This window comes from Pan paniscus, chromosome 4 (genome assembly GCF_029289425.2).
Source record: "Pan paniscus chromosome 4, NHGRI_mPanPan1-v2.0_pri, whole genome shotgun sequence".
In the NCBI taxonomy this organism is placed as follows: domain Eukaryota; kingdom Metazoa; phylum Chordata; class Mammalia; order Primates; family Hominidae; genus Pan; species Pan paniscus.
Window position 1 is genome coordinate 11,984,915 of NC_073253.2, and position 14,354 is coordinate 11,999,268.

General features: G+C 40.3%; 1 protein-coding gene across 3 annotated transcripts in view; it reads right to left on the bottom strand.

The window, feature by feature from the left end:
• CTNND2 (catenin delta 2) overlaps positions 1-14,354 on the bottom strand; it is a 938,532-nt gene that overhangs the window by 766,664 nt on the left and 157,514 nt on the right. For all 3 annotated transcript variants that reach the window (XM_034959739.4, XM_034959737.3, XM_034959738.3), the window contains exon 2: positions 105-241. In XM_034959739.4, coding sequence (XP_034815630.1) covers positions 105-241 — 137 coding nt within the window. The remainder of the gene's footprint in view (positions 1-104; positions 242-14,354) is intronic.

Sequence of the window (14,354 nt, forward strand, 5' to 3'; positions counted from 1 at the left end):
AAGTATGAGTTTCTTTTAACATAATTTAATCTTTAACGTTCATCTAGAAAAACAATTTTTAAAATGTCCCCAAACGCATATCACAAAAATGGAAATGTTTCTACCTGTTCTTTGACTGAGGCGAGGATGGCAGAGGTGGTTTCTGTTTCAGAGCCATCCCCGTTGGAGGTGTTTAAGCCAGGGCTCAGGGAACTCGTCTTCTCTGAGGCTGATGAAGGCTGGTCTGGAACAGGCATAGCTCCTGCAAGGCAAGAGGACATGATCAATACAATCAGATGTTGACACTAAACAGGTACAACTATCAGACCACTTTGAAGATACACACAGAAAAAAAAGTAAAACTATAAGCTGCTGAGAAAGACCAAGACATAATTATAGAAGGGGAGTAATACAGTAAAGTAAAGTAACAGTACAAGTAAATAGAATGTTTTATTCTTTTATCAACTCCAACCAAATTCCAGAACACACTCACACCTTGTGTTTTGTCTTTGAGGTAAATGGGGAAAGAAATCATCAGAAGGAAAAAGAAGGAGAGATTATAAGAGTAAAGTAATAAAGAAGTATTGAGTCTAAGAAGCTAGTCCAACTATAAATTTATGACTATTTTAGGTAAATTTATTACCTGTCTATTGGTATATGTGCTGTTATTACATGTTTCCTCCTTGGTTCCTGGCTCATATCTCCCATAGCCCCCGTTATAGTCTTGTGATGGTATTGGGTGTGTCAGGTCTCAGGAGCAGGTCTCAGAAAGCAATCTCTCTGACCTTCCCCTGCCCTCCTTTTACCTCCTCTAAGGCAGGACTCTAATCCTCCCTGCCTCCTTTCTGATTGTGGGTCATAAGATCCTCATTCCACAGAGGGTCCTGCCCCCTACGTCCTGGGGAAAAAAATGCTGATGTCAAGAAGCCTCCATAAAACCCCAGAGGACTGGGTTCGCAGAGCTTCTGGAGAGCTGACCACGTGGAGGTTCCTGGAAAGTGGCACATTGGGAGGGCTTGGAAGCTCTGCACCTCTTCCCCCATAACTCACCCTATGCATATCTTCATCTGTATCCCTTGTGATATCCTCTGAAATAAACGTGTATACATATGTGTTTCCCTGAGTTCTCTGAGCTGCTCTGGCAAATTAATAGAATCCAACCCAGGGACTGTGGGAACCCCAGCTGAAGCCTGTTGGTCAGAAGTTCTGAGGCCTGGACTTGCAATTGGTGTCTGGGGGGATGAGACAGTTTTGGGGACTGAACCCTCAACATGTGGGCTCTGACACTCTCTGAGAGTGGATAGTGTAGTAGATAGTGTCGGACTGATAGAGTAGATAGTGTCAGAACTGAATTAGAGGACACCCAACTGTGTCTGTTGCTTGGCGTGTATGGGAAAAAACCCACACATTTGGTCACAGAAGTCTTCTGTGTTTGTTGTTGTTGTGTGAGAGTAGAAGAAAAATAGAGTTTGAGAGGGTTTTTCCCAAAACAGAATATTTTCAACTCAAAAGAAAATCTATCAGACATTCCCCTTTGCAAGAAAATCATACAGAAGCCATGATTAATAATTTACCAATAATTAAAGAGATACCTGAATTAACATAAGAAGCTTAGTTAGTATTGTGAAATACAGTCAATAACTAATCTACTCCACAAATATTTACCAAGTTCCTAGTCCGTGACAGACAGCAGACAAAAACTGGCAAGGCCATTTGCCATAGTTGATTTTGCCTGAGTTTATTTGTGAAAGAAAGCAGAAACTCAAATAACATTAGACCCAATGCATAAGTGGATGCATATGTACAGGTTAAAAACAAGATTCTCAGAATTGTTCCCATCTTTCCCGCACAAACAAATGAGATTGCTGTGGTCTGAATGTTGATGTCTCCCAAATTCATACGCTGAAATATTAATACCCAAGGCGATGGTACTAGGAGGAGGGGCCTTTGAGAGGAGATGAAGTCAAGAGGGTGGAGCCCTCATAAATAGGATGAGTCCTTATAAAAGAGGCCTGAGAGAGACTTCTCTACCCTCCCACGATGTGAGGGCACAGCAATAAGGCATCATCTATAAACCAGAAAGTCGGCCCTCCCCAGACACTAAATCTGCCAGGTCTTAATCTTTTGCTTCCCAGCTCCAGAACTTCAAGTTAATTTCCATTGCTTATAAGGACCCAATTTATGGTGTTTGGTTACTCTGGTCCCTGAGAGAGCAGCCATGACCTTGTATCACCACCTCTCTCCATGTCCAATGGTTCACAAGGGACTTTATGCAAGGTGATATGGTTTGACTATGTTCCCCAACAAATCTCATCTTGAATTGTAGCTCCCAAAATCCCCACGTGTAGTGAGAGGGACCAGGTAGGAGGTAATTAAATCATAGGGGCAGGTTTTGCCCATGCTGTTCTCATGATAGTGAATAAGTCTCAAGAGATCTGTAGCTCAAATGAACTTAAAAAGGGACTGAAGTATTTGTTACATGTATCATCTAGCAGTGATCAACAGAGAAAGCAATAGTTAACTGAGGATATTTACCAAGGCATTACAAAACCCCCATCTCAATAAAAGACTGAGAGTAAACAGAAATTATTTTCTTGCCTAAAGCTATTATATTACACATCCCTCCAGGAACCAGGGTTGTGTAAATATTAAAAGATATTTTCTATTATACCATATCTAAGCATCCTGGGTTTTACATTAAGAGATGTGATTTCCACAGTAGCCTTTGCCCTAAGTTATTACGTATGTCTAGTTAATAATTTAGAGATATGCCAACCTAAAAAGGCCCCATTACAGAATTTTACTTAAAATATATGTTAAGGAAAGCAGTCATCCAAATTTCCTATTGAACATTTCATCTAATTTTTTATTTGTTTTAATTTTATGAAGTACTTATAATAATATCACCAATGGGGATTGGAATAGCACTGGAAAAGTAAATCTGTTACAAACAGAATATGTGAGAAGGAATAATAATATCACCAATGGGGATTGGAATAGCACTGGAAAAGTAAATCTGTTACGAACAGAATATGTGAGAAGGTTTGGGGAAATAATATCAACAAAACAAAATTTGAGCAAAGAGTTAGAATCAGATTAAATATGATTTGGCAAAATGCAACCACAGCTAAAAAGATTAAAGTATTGAAGGTGATGAATACCAACAGGATGACAGAAAGAGATTTGCGTAATTATGGTGGTGTGTTAGGAAGAACATAATAAAGCATATTTATGTATTCAACATGCTTTCTCATATGGTTTTCTTATTCGATCAAGTCTCTTAATTATGTAAAATGTAAACAACCAGTTCAGCAAATGTTGTGCCCAGATAAAGAGTGGAACCTATGAATTTCCAGCTAGGGAAGGTTTCAGAGATGGTGAAAGAGAGCAGAAAGTAAGAAGGAAGGACGATGCAGCTCTCGTGTGCACAGTCACCTCTGGTCCCTGAGAGAGCCGCCGTGACCTTCTATTGCCACCTCTCTCCATGTCCATGGGTTCACAGGGGACTCTATGCAAGGTGATATGGTTTGGCTATGTCCCCCGACAAATCTCATCTTGAATGGTAGCTTCCATAATCCCCACCTGTAGTGAGAGGGACCAGGTGGGAGGTAATTAAATCACGGAGGCAGGTTTTGCCCATGCTGTTCTCATGATAGTGAATACGTCTAATGAGAGCTGATGGTTTTAGGAAGGGCAGTTCCCCTGCACGTGCTCTCTTGCCTGCCACCATGCAAGACATGCCTTTGCTTCTCCTTCACCTTCTGTCATGATTGTGAGGCCTCCCCAGCCACGCAGAACTGTGAGTCCATGAAAACTATTTTTCTCTACAAATTACTCAGTCTTAGGTATGTCTTTATTAGCAGCATGAGAATGGACTAATACACAAAGAGGACCTCATGCTGAGAAAGGGGGAGTCCTACATATTTTAAATTACCATTTTAATTTTTGTTTATTTACATTTTATTGGGCCCATGCTAATTCAGGCTCTGAGCCAGTATTCTTATCAACATATTTTTGACAAAGAAATTGTTTAAGGGCCCAAAGTTATTAAGTCACATAAGTGGGCCCAGAACTCAGGCTTTCTGCCTTTTAATTCCTATTTCAATGTCCTTTGATGTGTCAGCCTATTTCCTATAACCTGTACTGCCTCCTAATGCTACTCTACTAACTAATTTTTATAAAATATAACTCTTTAAAAGCATAACAGTGACCTGTCATAAAAAAATATGGGATTTAATAGGCACTGAATCAAGGTTTCTCCTCGGGCACTTGACAAGTGTGACCCACACAGTATGGGGAATAATTAGGCCTGTTTATCTACCTCCTTTCTCCTTACAGCAATAACAGAAAGAGAAGTGGAATCTTCAAGGCTTATTCCACCGTACAGAGCTACCGCTACCTAAGGCAACCTCCATTCCTGAATGCAAATGACTTGGAATAATTTCCATGATTCATAATTTTTTTAATCCAAATTTAATTTAACTATTGTGTCTGGACAGAAAAGACAGTCACCCTCCAATCACAATCTTCTCAGCTCAGGTCACACAGAAGAGAGAGAGGAAACCGCAAAAGACCTGCCCCAGTGAATCCCTGGATGGCCTTAGGGTAAGTATAAAAAGTGTTAAACCTCTAACTTTGCAGTAATATGGCCAAATACGTCAGTCTTAATCACAGCTAATCTACTAAAAATTAGTATTTAATCTGTGCAACCAGGAAATCTGGGAAGTATAGAGAAATAAAAAGCAAAAACCAAGAACAAAGGAAGAGCAACCACCAGCAATTCTGCCATTCCAGATAAGTAAAATTACTTTGGGATTTTGGTGATTTATTATTTCTAATATAACTTATTCTGTACAATGATTTTTACATAATAAGGTACTAATGCAAGGTTTTTGAATTTCTTGTGGCTCAGCAACATCTCATGAAGAATTTCTTATATCAACAAACATTGCTCTACAGTTTAATTACAATGAATACTCAGTATTCAATAATCTGTACATGTTGAAAGTTATCTACCTGTCTTTTATATGTGATTTTTACCCCATTTTTACATCTATGACATATTCAATACATGGGTTCCCAGCAGTAGAATTGGTAAAATAAGGAATCTGTGTATTTTTCGGCCTTTTGTTAGCCAGTCCTGCTGCCAGGCTGGTCCAGGCTACTCGCCCACTGGAAAGGTCATGAGAATGTTACCTCACCACAATGTTAACCACACGGATCTCCATTATCCTCTCAGGCTTTTGCCAACCTGATATAGAAAAATGCACCCCTTTGACTTTGTTTTTGTTTGACTGTGAGTAGAGTGCACACTTTACCCAGATTTATTCACCCCGTACAGCACTTCTTGCTACCCTTGAAGTGGTTACCATGTAAGAAGTCTTCCTACACATAGTAGAATTATAATCTGCAAATACCCAAGCTGCATTTTGGACAGACCCATCTTCCACATGAGAAAAAGAGACAGCAGTGAGGGAAGAACAGCCCTAAATTTCGGGTGGGTTCTTCTAGCAGAACTTGGTACCAACAAGTCCTATGTCCAGAAAATAATAAAACAACAACACCAGCAGTTTCAGGGTACAAGTCACCCTGCTCTATGCCCACACATGCATGAGCAGTGTTATGGACAGAACTGTGTTCCCCAAATTCATATGCTGAAGCCTTAATCCCTATGTGACTGTATTGGAGATGGAGCCTTTAGGGAGGTGATTAAGGTTAAATGGGGTCACAGAGTGGTGGGGCCCTAATATAACAGGACTTCATGTGCTTATACGAAGAGCAAGTGGCATCAGAGGTCTCTCTTCCCCTTTGCATACACATAGACAGAAAGCCGTAAGTAGGCACAATGAGAAAGTACTGTCAACCAGCGGGGAAGAGAGATGGCCTACTGGCACCTTGATCTTGGACTTCTGGTCTCCAGAAATATGAGAAAATAAATTTCTGTTATTTAAACCATTCAGTCTGTAGTATTGTGCTATGGCAGCACAAGCTGACTAATACAAAAAGTGTTCAATTTTCTCAACTTTCTTTCCCTTAATTCCCCTGTGGGCTGGGCATGGAGTCTTGGGAACTGACAGAAGAAAGGCAAAACATCTCTTGGTAACACCTTCATCTAAAATGAATCACAGGTCTCAGGAGGAGGCATGTGTCCCAACATTGCTTCAAATCAGCATACCGGGACAAAGCAAAGCTTACAAAGGGATGTACCCCATTGTATGAAATAAGCCTATAGAATAAAACAGTATCTTAAACACATCCACAATACTACCACTTTCATAAATGATGCAATAAGAAATTCAGAAAAATTGGCCTGCATGACAATAACAGCAAAAGCAGTTAGGCCCTGCATGCCGAGCCTTCTTTTCAGTTTGAACTCTTATAACCATAGGTAATAAGATGTTATGATGTCCAAATGAATAGTCTAAACTTTTCTTTCCCAAATAGGAGTCTCTATAAATTTACATTACACTTGGCAACATGCTAGAATCTTAACTGCATTTTGGAAGGCCAAACTCTCTAGCCGTCAATGCAGAGACAATATTCAATGTCATATTTTATTGACATCCATCACACACACACAAACACACATGTAAATTCTTCATATTTGAACTTGTTCTTTCTTTAGTCACTTTTGCATTGCAACTGATGACTTACAAATCAAGACATGGTCATCTTCAACAAAATAACTGATGATGTCTGCATCACACAACCATCCAATTAAGTGATACATACAGCATTCTTGTGTCACTCTTACTTGGTGGTCTCCTCCTCTCCAATTTTCCAGTAAGTTCCTTTGGCCATTATATGGGTTTGCTCCTTCTTAGCTGCCCTCCCCTCTCTATAAGCCATGACCTCTTATCCTTCCAATTCTCCTCTCATTCTGTCACTCTTGGGGTCCTAGGGCCCTCAGGCTCTGAAGTCACATGCTTCAAATTCCAGCATTTCCAAACTCCAAGTATGCTGTGGGAAGCTAGAGATTTCATTAGTTAGACTTGCACTATGGCAGCCCCTACCCACACATGACTATCTACATTTTAATTAAAATAACATTAAAAAGTCAACTATTCATATATTTCAACTGCTCAAGAGCTAGAGATGGCCAGTGGGTACACTATTGAACAGTGAAAAGTGGAAGATCTCCATCACTGCAGAAAGTTCTACTGATGGCCCAAGTCTATGCCCAGTAGTAAATTCTCTGATGTAATCTTCCTTCTGCAGCTGAATCCAGGCAGGAGAGGTCTTGAGATGTGGTCAGATTACCAGGATAATTGGAAGGCAGAACTGGTGGGCCTCCTGAAAGATTCTGTGTGGATGTGAGCCACAGTGAGAGGAGACCAGGTGAGTCCAAGGGCTTGGCCTGAGTGACCGGCCATCAGCCAAGATGTCAAGAATGTGGGTGGAACAGACTTGGGGCAGGGAAAGGCAACCTTGCCTGCAAACTTTCAACCTGAAATCTACCTATGACTCTTATGTGCTGCTGACATCTGGGCAGCTGAGCTCTATGGCCAGAAACCACACTCTGATGTCAGTCAGGGAATGTAAAGATTGAGAGCTATTTATGACAAACCCACAGCTAATATCACACTGAATGGGCAAAAACTGGAAGCATTCCCTTTGAAAACCAGTACAAGACAAGGATGCCCTCTCTCACCACTCCTATTATAGTGTTGGAAGTTCTGGCCCGGGCAATCAGGCAGGAGAAAGAAATAACGGGTATTCAATTAGGAAAAGAAGAAGTCAAATTGTACCTGTTTCCAGATAGCATGATTGTATACTTAGAAAACCCCATCGTCTCAGCCCAAAATCTCCTTAAGCTGATATGCAACTTCAGCAAAGTCTCAGGATACAAAATCACTGTGCAAAAATCACAAGCATTCCTATACACCAATAGAAGACAGAGAGCCAGATGATGAGTGAACTCCCATTCACAATTGCTTCAAAGAGAATAAAAAACCTAGGAATCCAACTTACAAGGGATGTGAAGGACCTCTTCAAGGAGAACTAAAAACCACTGCTCAAAGAAATAAAAGAGGACACAAACAAATGCAAGAACATTCCATGCTCATGGATAGGAAGAATCAGTATCATGAAAATGGTCATACTGCCCAAGGTAATTTATAGATTCAATGCCCTCCCCATCAAGCTACCAATGACTTTCTTCACAGAATTGGAAAAAACTACTTTAAAGTTCATATGGAACCAAAAAAGAGCCCGCACAGTCAAGACAATCCTAAGCAAAAAGAACAAAGCTGGAGGCATCACACTACCTGACTTCAAACTATATTACAAGGCTACAGTAACCAAAACAGCATGGTACTGGTACCAAAACAGATGAATAGACCAATGGAACAGAACAGAGGCCTCAGAAATAACACCACACATCTACAACCATCTGATCTTTGACAAACCTGACAAAAACAAGAAATGGGGAAAGGATTCCCTATTTTATAAATGGTGCTGGGAAAACTGGCTAGCCATATGTAGAAAGCTGAAACTGGATCCCTTCCTTACACCTTATACAAAAATTAATTCAAGATGCATTAAAGACTTGAATGTAAGACCTAAAACCATAAAAACCCTAGAAGAAAACCTAGGCAATACCATTCAGGACATAGGCATGGGCAAAGACTTCATGACTAAAACACCAAAAGCAATGCCAACAAAAGCCAAAACAGACAAATGAGATCTAATTAAAATAAAGAGCTTATGCATAGCAAAAGAAACTATCATCAGAGTGAACAGGCAACCTACAGACTGGGAGAAAATTTTTGCAATCTACCCATCTGACAAAGGCCTAATATCCAGAATCTACAAAGAACTTAAACAAATTTACAAGAAAAAAACAACCCATCAAAAAGTGGGCAAAGGACACTTCTTACAGGCACTTTTCATACAGGACTTTTCATACAGGCACTTCTCAAAAGACAACATTTATGCAGCCAACAGACACATCAAAAAATGCTCATCATCACTGGTCATCAGAGAAATGCAAATCAAAACCAAAATGAGATACCATCTCATGCCAGTTAGAATGGCGATCATTAAAAAGTCAGGAAACAACAGATGCTGGAGAGGATGTGGAGAAATAAGAATGCTTTTACACTGTTGGTGGGAGTGTAAATTAGTTCAACCATTGTGGAAGACAGTGTGGCAATTCCTCAAGGATCTAGAACTAGAAATACCATTTGGCCAAGCAATCCCATTACTGGCTATATACCCAAAGGATTATAAATCATTCTACTATAAAGACACATGCACACGTATGTTTACTGCAGCACTATGCACAATAGCAAAGACTTGAAACCAACCCATATGTCCATCAATGATAGACTGGATTAAGAAAATGTGGCACATATACACCATGGAATACCATGCAGCCGTAAAAAAGGATGAGTTCATGTCCTTTGCAGGGACATGGATGAAGCTGGAAACCATCATTCTAAGCAAACTATCACAAGAACAGAAAACCAAACACTGCATGTTCTCACTCACAGGTGGGAGGTGAACAATGAGAACACACGGACACAGGGCTGGGAACATCAACACACTGGGGCCTGTCAGGGGGCGTGGGGCTGGGGGAGAGATAGCATTAGGAGAAATATCTAATGTAAATGTCGAGTTGATGGGTGTAGCAAACCAACATGGCACATGTATACTTACATAACAAACCTGCACGTTGTACACATGTACCCTAGAACTTAAAGTATAATAAAAAATAAATTGTCTTATATATTATATATTCATGTATATTATATATATAATATATATTCATATATTATAGTATACATGTATATATTACATAGTATATATGTATATATAGTAGTATTCATATATATATATATAATGGAATACTACTCAGCCATAAAAAGGAATGAAATAATGTATTTGCAGCGACCTGGATGGAATTGGAGCCAATTATTCTAAATGAAGTAACTCAGGAATGGAAAACCAAACATCATATGTTCTCACTCATAAGTGGGAGCTAAGCTATGAGGACACAAAGGCATAATAATAATACAATGGACTTTGGGGACTCGGGGGGAAAGGGTGGGAGGGGGTGAGGGATAAAAGAGTACACATTGGGTACAGTGTATACTGCTTGGGTGATGGGTGCACCAAGATTTCAGAAATCACCACTAAAGAACTTACTTATGTAACCAACCACCACCTGTTACCCCAAAACTTATGGAGGAAAAAAATATATTGATGACTTCTAAACATTGCTTGTCAAATCTTGTTTCCCGTCCTGTTCCTTCTCTTCAGGAAGGTCCCTTTTTATCTTTTAGTTTAGAGTAGCTAGAAACATTTATAACTCTTCTCTCACTTTCTTCTTTTACCTTCAGCAACAGACTTCAACTCCAGAGACTCTGATGTTAACTACCTTGACTTCCTGCCCCCTCACACCAAACAAACAAGAGAACCCTGTTACAGCCACACTTAGCCTTCTTTCCTTCTCTCATGTAGATCAAAGAAATGTCTTCCATTTCTTTCAGAGAATACCCCCCTCCCTGTTCTTGATCCTATGTTCTAAAAAACAAATGTTGGCAAAATAGAATTACTTTTGGCTTTACTTCCATCATCAGGCATTACTTTCATAATCTGCCATTACCTTATACCCAAGTGAATAATGAAATACGGCATTAGAACATCCCAGGTATTTTTATTTAAATATATACGTAAATATGAGCTACTGAATGTTTTAAAAATTTACATATTTTAATATATTTTATTTTTAAAATCTTCCACTGAATAGGTGACATTTTAAAGACTCCTACTACGTATAATTGAAGAATAAGCATAAACATCTTTTTATGCATATTAGGGTACACAGAATGTGTGGATTAGTACAAATTAGCAACACAAAGAACAGTACTGAGCACCTCATTTGTGTAATCACTCTCATCACCAAAACTGCAATTCTGTATTTGTAACTAGCATGTCGCTACCAAGAGAAATAGGCATCACGTCATTCTCACTCAGAAGTGCTCTGCACACATAAACATATATTCATCCTCACTTCTCACTTTACAAAGAGAAATCTAAAGTTATCGCTTATCATAATATAAACAATATAGTAATAGTTGTCAAAACTACAATTAGGGCAGAAACTCAATCTGTCTTGGTCTATGTTCAATTTCCCACAGCTAACTCGGTATGTAATATATAGAAGCTAGTTAATAAATATTTGTTGAGCTAATATATGAATGATTAGAGTAAAATCAATAATAATTGCTTATGAGAGCATGTAACAAAAATATAATGGGCTTTGCATTAGGAGCATTTCTCTATGTGGCATTTGAAATGATACTCCTTTATTTCAACTCAAGATAGCTGCTTTTCAGTAAAAGCAGAAATAGGATTCAGAATCCCAGGACTAGTTTAAGACTTTCGCTTCCGTCAACTACCTGAGAATGATGTACACTTTGGGTAAGTGGCTTCCAAGGTAGAATCGTCGATCAAGTAGGCTTCCAGAACCTGATACTTGCAACCAACAGCTTGCAAATATAGAATCTGGCAAAACATATAGAGAAGATCATGCAAGGATGGGAAGCAGCACCTTTGAGCCATAGTCAGAACATGCAACCACAAGGGCATCAGCAGACAAAGGCAGGAGGCAGAGGAATTTCAGTTCCACCTGAGAAGTTGGGGGTGTGGCATTAGGTCTTATTCATGGAGGCGGCTACACAGGTCATTTGCTGCTGTAGTGGAAGATGTGATGGCTGGAGGGTGGAGAGCTGGTGGGATCTCAGTGTTGAGCTCATGTGTCAAACACAAGGGGATGACCGTTCTACCTCTGCGTTCAGACAGGCAGGAGCAGTGGGAGGGTCAACATAGCTTGGTGGGTCAGGAAACCCATTCTGTATCCTTGCATGAGCTATTCATCATTGAGAAGAATGGGATCATCCTGAATATCACCACAGACTTAATTTCCACCTGAGTTATTATTCTTAGTGACATATTATGTGTGAAGGTAAAAAGGAAGGTTCTGTGATGACTTCTACAAAGCAAGATGGAACGGTGCTGCTCATACAGGGGAGACGCCTAAGCAGCCAGGCTCTAGCAAACTGCGGTCAGTGAGGATGGGAGCAGGTCTTCCTTTGGCTATGTTCCAAATGTCTCACCATCTGTTTCTAAAGCATGATCTCAGCCAATTTTATCTAATCTTAACAAGCATTACACTAATAACTTATCTGTCTTAAAAATATTATTGAAAAGGTAGTGCTTTTAAAAACAAACCAGTGGTTAAGGGTGAATCAATTGCTGCTGCTCTTGAGCTCTGCCCTAGGCAAGCTTGTGACTTGAGAGCCAGAGCCAACACCACAGGTGAAGCAAGGAAGATGCGCGTCGGCCAAGCAACAGGTCAGGCTCTCAGGGCAGAGCTGACAGATCTCTCAACAGCAATCAGGGTCCCCTCAGACCTGAGGACTGAGAAGAAAGCTAAAAAAGCGTAGGAGATGGAGTGATTGACAGTGTAATGGCACAGGGTTAGAGCAGAGAGGAAAGGATCAGACTAAATGTATATAGGGAGACGTGAGGAGCAGGAAAGAGCAGCAAGTGGGCTGAGATGCAGGGAGCACTGGCGTGAGCCTCGAAACACTGCCAGAGAAGGAAAGCGGGGGCAGCAGACATGCTGTTGGTAGATCCTTGAAGAGGAGAGTGTGTGTGTGTTTGTGTGTGTGTGCGTGTGTGTGTGTGTGTGCGCGTGTGTGTGTATTTCTATTTTATTATTTTATTATTTTTTTTTTTTGAGACAGAGTCTCACTTTGTTGCCCAGGCTGGAGTGCAGTGCCACAATCTCGGCCCACTGCAACTACCACCTCCCAGGCTCTGGTGATCCTTCCACCTCAGCCTGGTACTACAGGCATATGCCACTGCGTCCAGCTAATTTTTGTGCTTTTAGTAGACATGGGGTTTCACCATGTTGCCCAGGTGGGTCTCGAACTCCTGAGCTCAGGCGATCCACCCACCTCAGCCAAAGTACTGGGATTACAGGCATGAGCCACCATGCCCAGCTAAGGATTTTAAGAAATTGGATGATGACCTTGAATTTGTTAATGATCTTGAACTTGAACCTGGTAATTTCAGGAAATAACCAATATATAACGTACTATATTATCATTGTTTTTTAAACCAAATAAACATTGTATTTATGGATTTGCATTTTCTTGGAATTCTGTGTCATATCCCAATAATGGAAGTGTGGCACATACATTGTTGGCAATGTTGTCACCTCTCACAAATGTTGGCTCCACCAAGGCATTCTCAGGAGTCTTCTTTAGATGCGCCCTTCGTGGGATACTATATTATTATATCAACAAACGAAGTGAGCCGTTCTCTACAACTGCATGTGGAATCCTGGGGAGAGGCTAGTACAATGAGGCTGAAGGCCACTGGCATACGTATATGAGTTTCCAAGGGGTCCACACCTTCTATTTCCTCTCACTGAACACTATCCAGACCTCTCTTTGGCAAAGCCATGCACACCCAAGATTGGATGTGCAAGTAATGATTCAGATGTCTACCTCTAGCTGAGACCTCACAGTTGATGTCCATACTATACATTTGTAATAAGTCACAACCTACTGCAAATGGCTCCATCAGATCCTCAGAAACACACCAAATTCAGCATGAGTCCAAGTCTCCTGCCTGGACACACAAAACCCTCCTAACCTGCCTCTCATGCCTGCAATATTACCTCCTTCAATCAAGTCCATGCATTATTCATTAAAAGAGTCAATCTTCCTTACCAACCATCTGATCACATAATGCTTTTTCCCTAAATTTATTTGAGTGGATCTCAGCATCTAAACAGAGGTTTCCAAACTTTCTTTGACAGAAAATGTGTTTTAACTCATGGCCCAATTACACATAATCATGTATTTTAACAGAAACAAGACTTCATGAAAAAGGAAGCTTTATAACATGTGATGCACTATATTTTCTATTTTATTCCATTTTATTTAAAATGCTAGTGTCACCCACTAAATTAATGGATACAAAACAGTTCAGAAACCACTGACACAGAGGATAGAGTTCGATCTGCTTTGCATGATGTATGAGGCTGTTCTTGCCCTGGCCCACACATCTCCACTCTTAAGGCTGTTGCCTCTCCTCTCACACCGTACACTACACACACCAAGCCTCTTGCCACTCCCAATACATCTTAATAAACTGTGTTGTGAACACGCAGAGTTCTCTTCCTGTGTGTGCCAATTCAGTTTACCACAATTCAATTTATCATCTTCCCTTTACCATCACCAAGACTTTTGTTGGCTGCCAAACTCCCTTTCTCTTTTCACTTTCATAGTCCTATGGATGCATTTCTTCCTCTCTGAAGCCTTTTGGACAACTCCAGGCACCATGAATCACTTCAC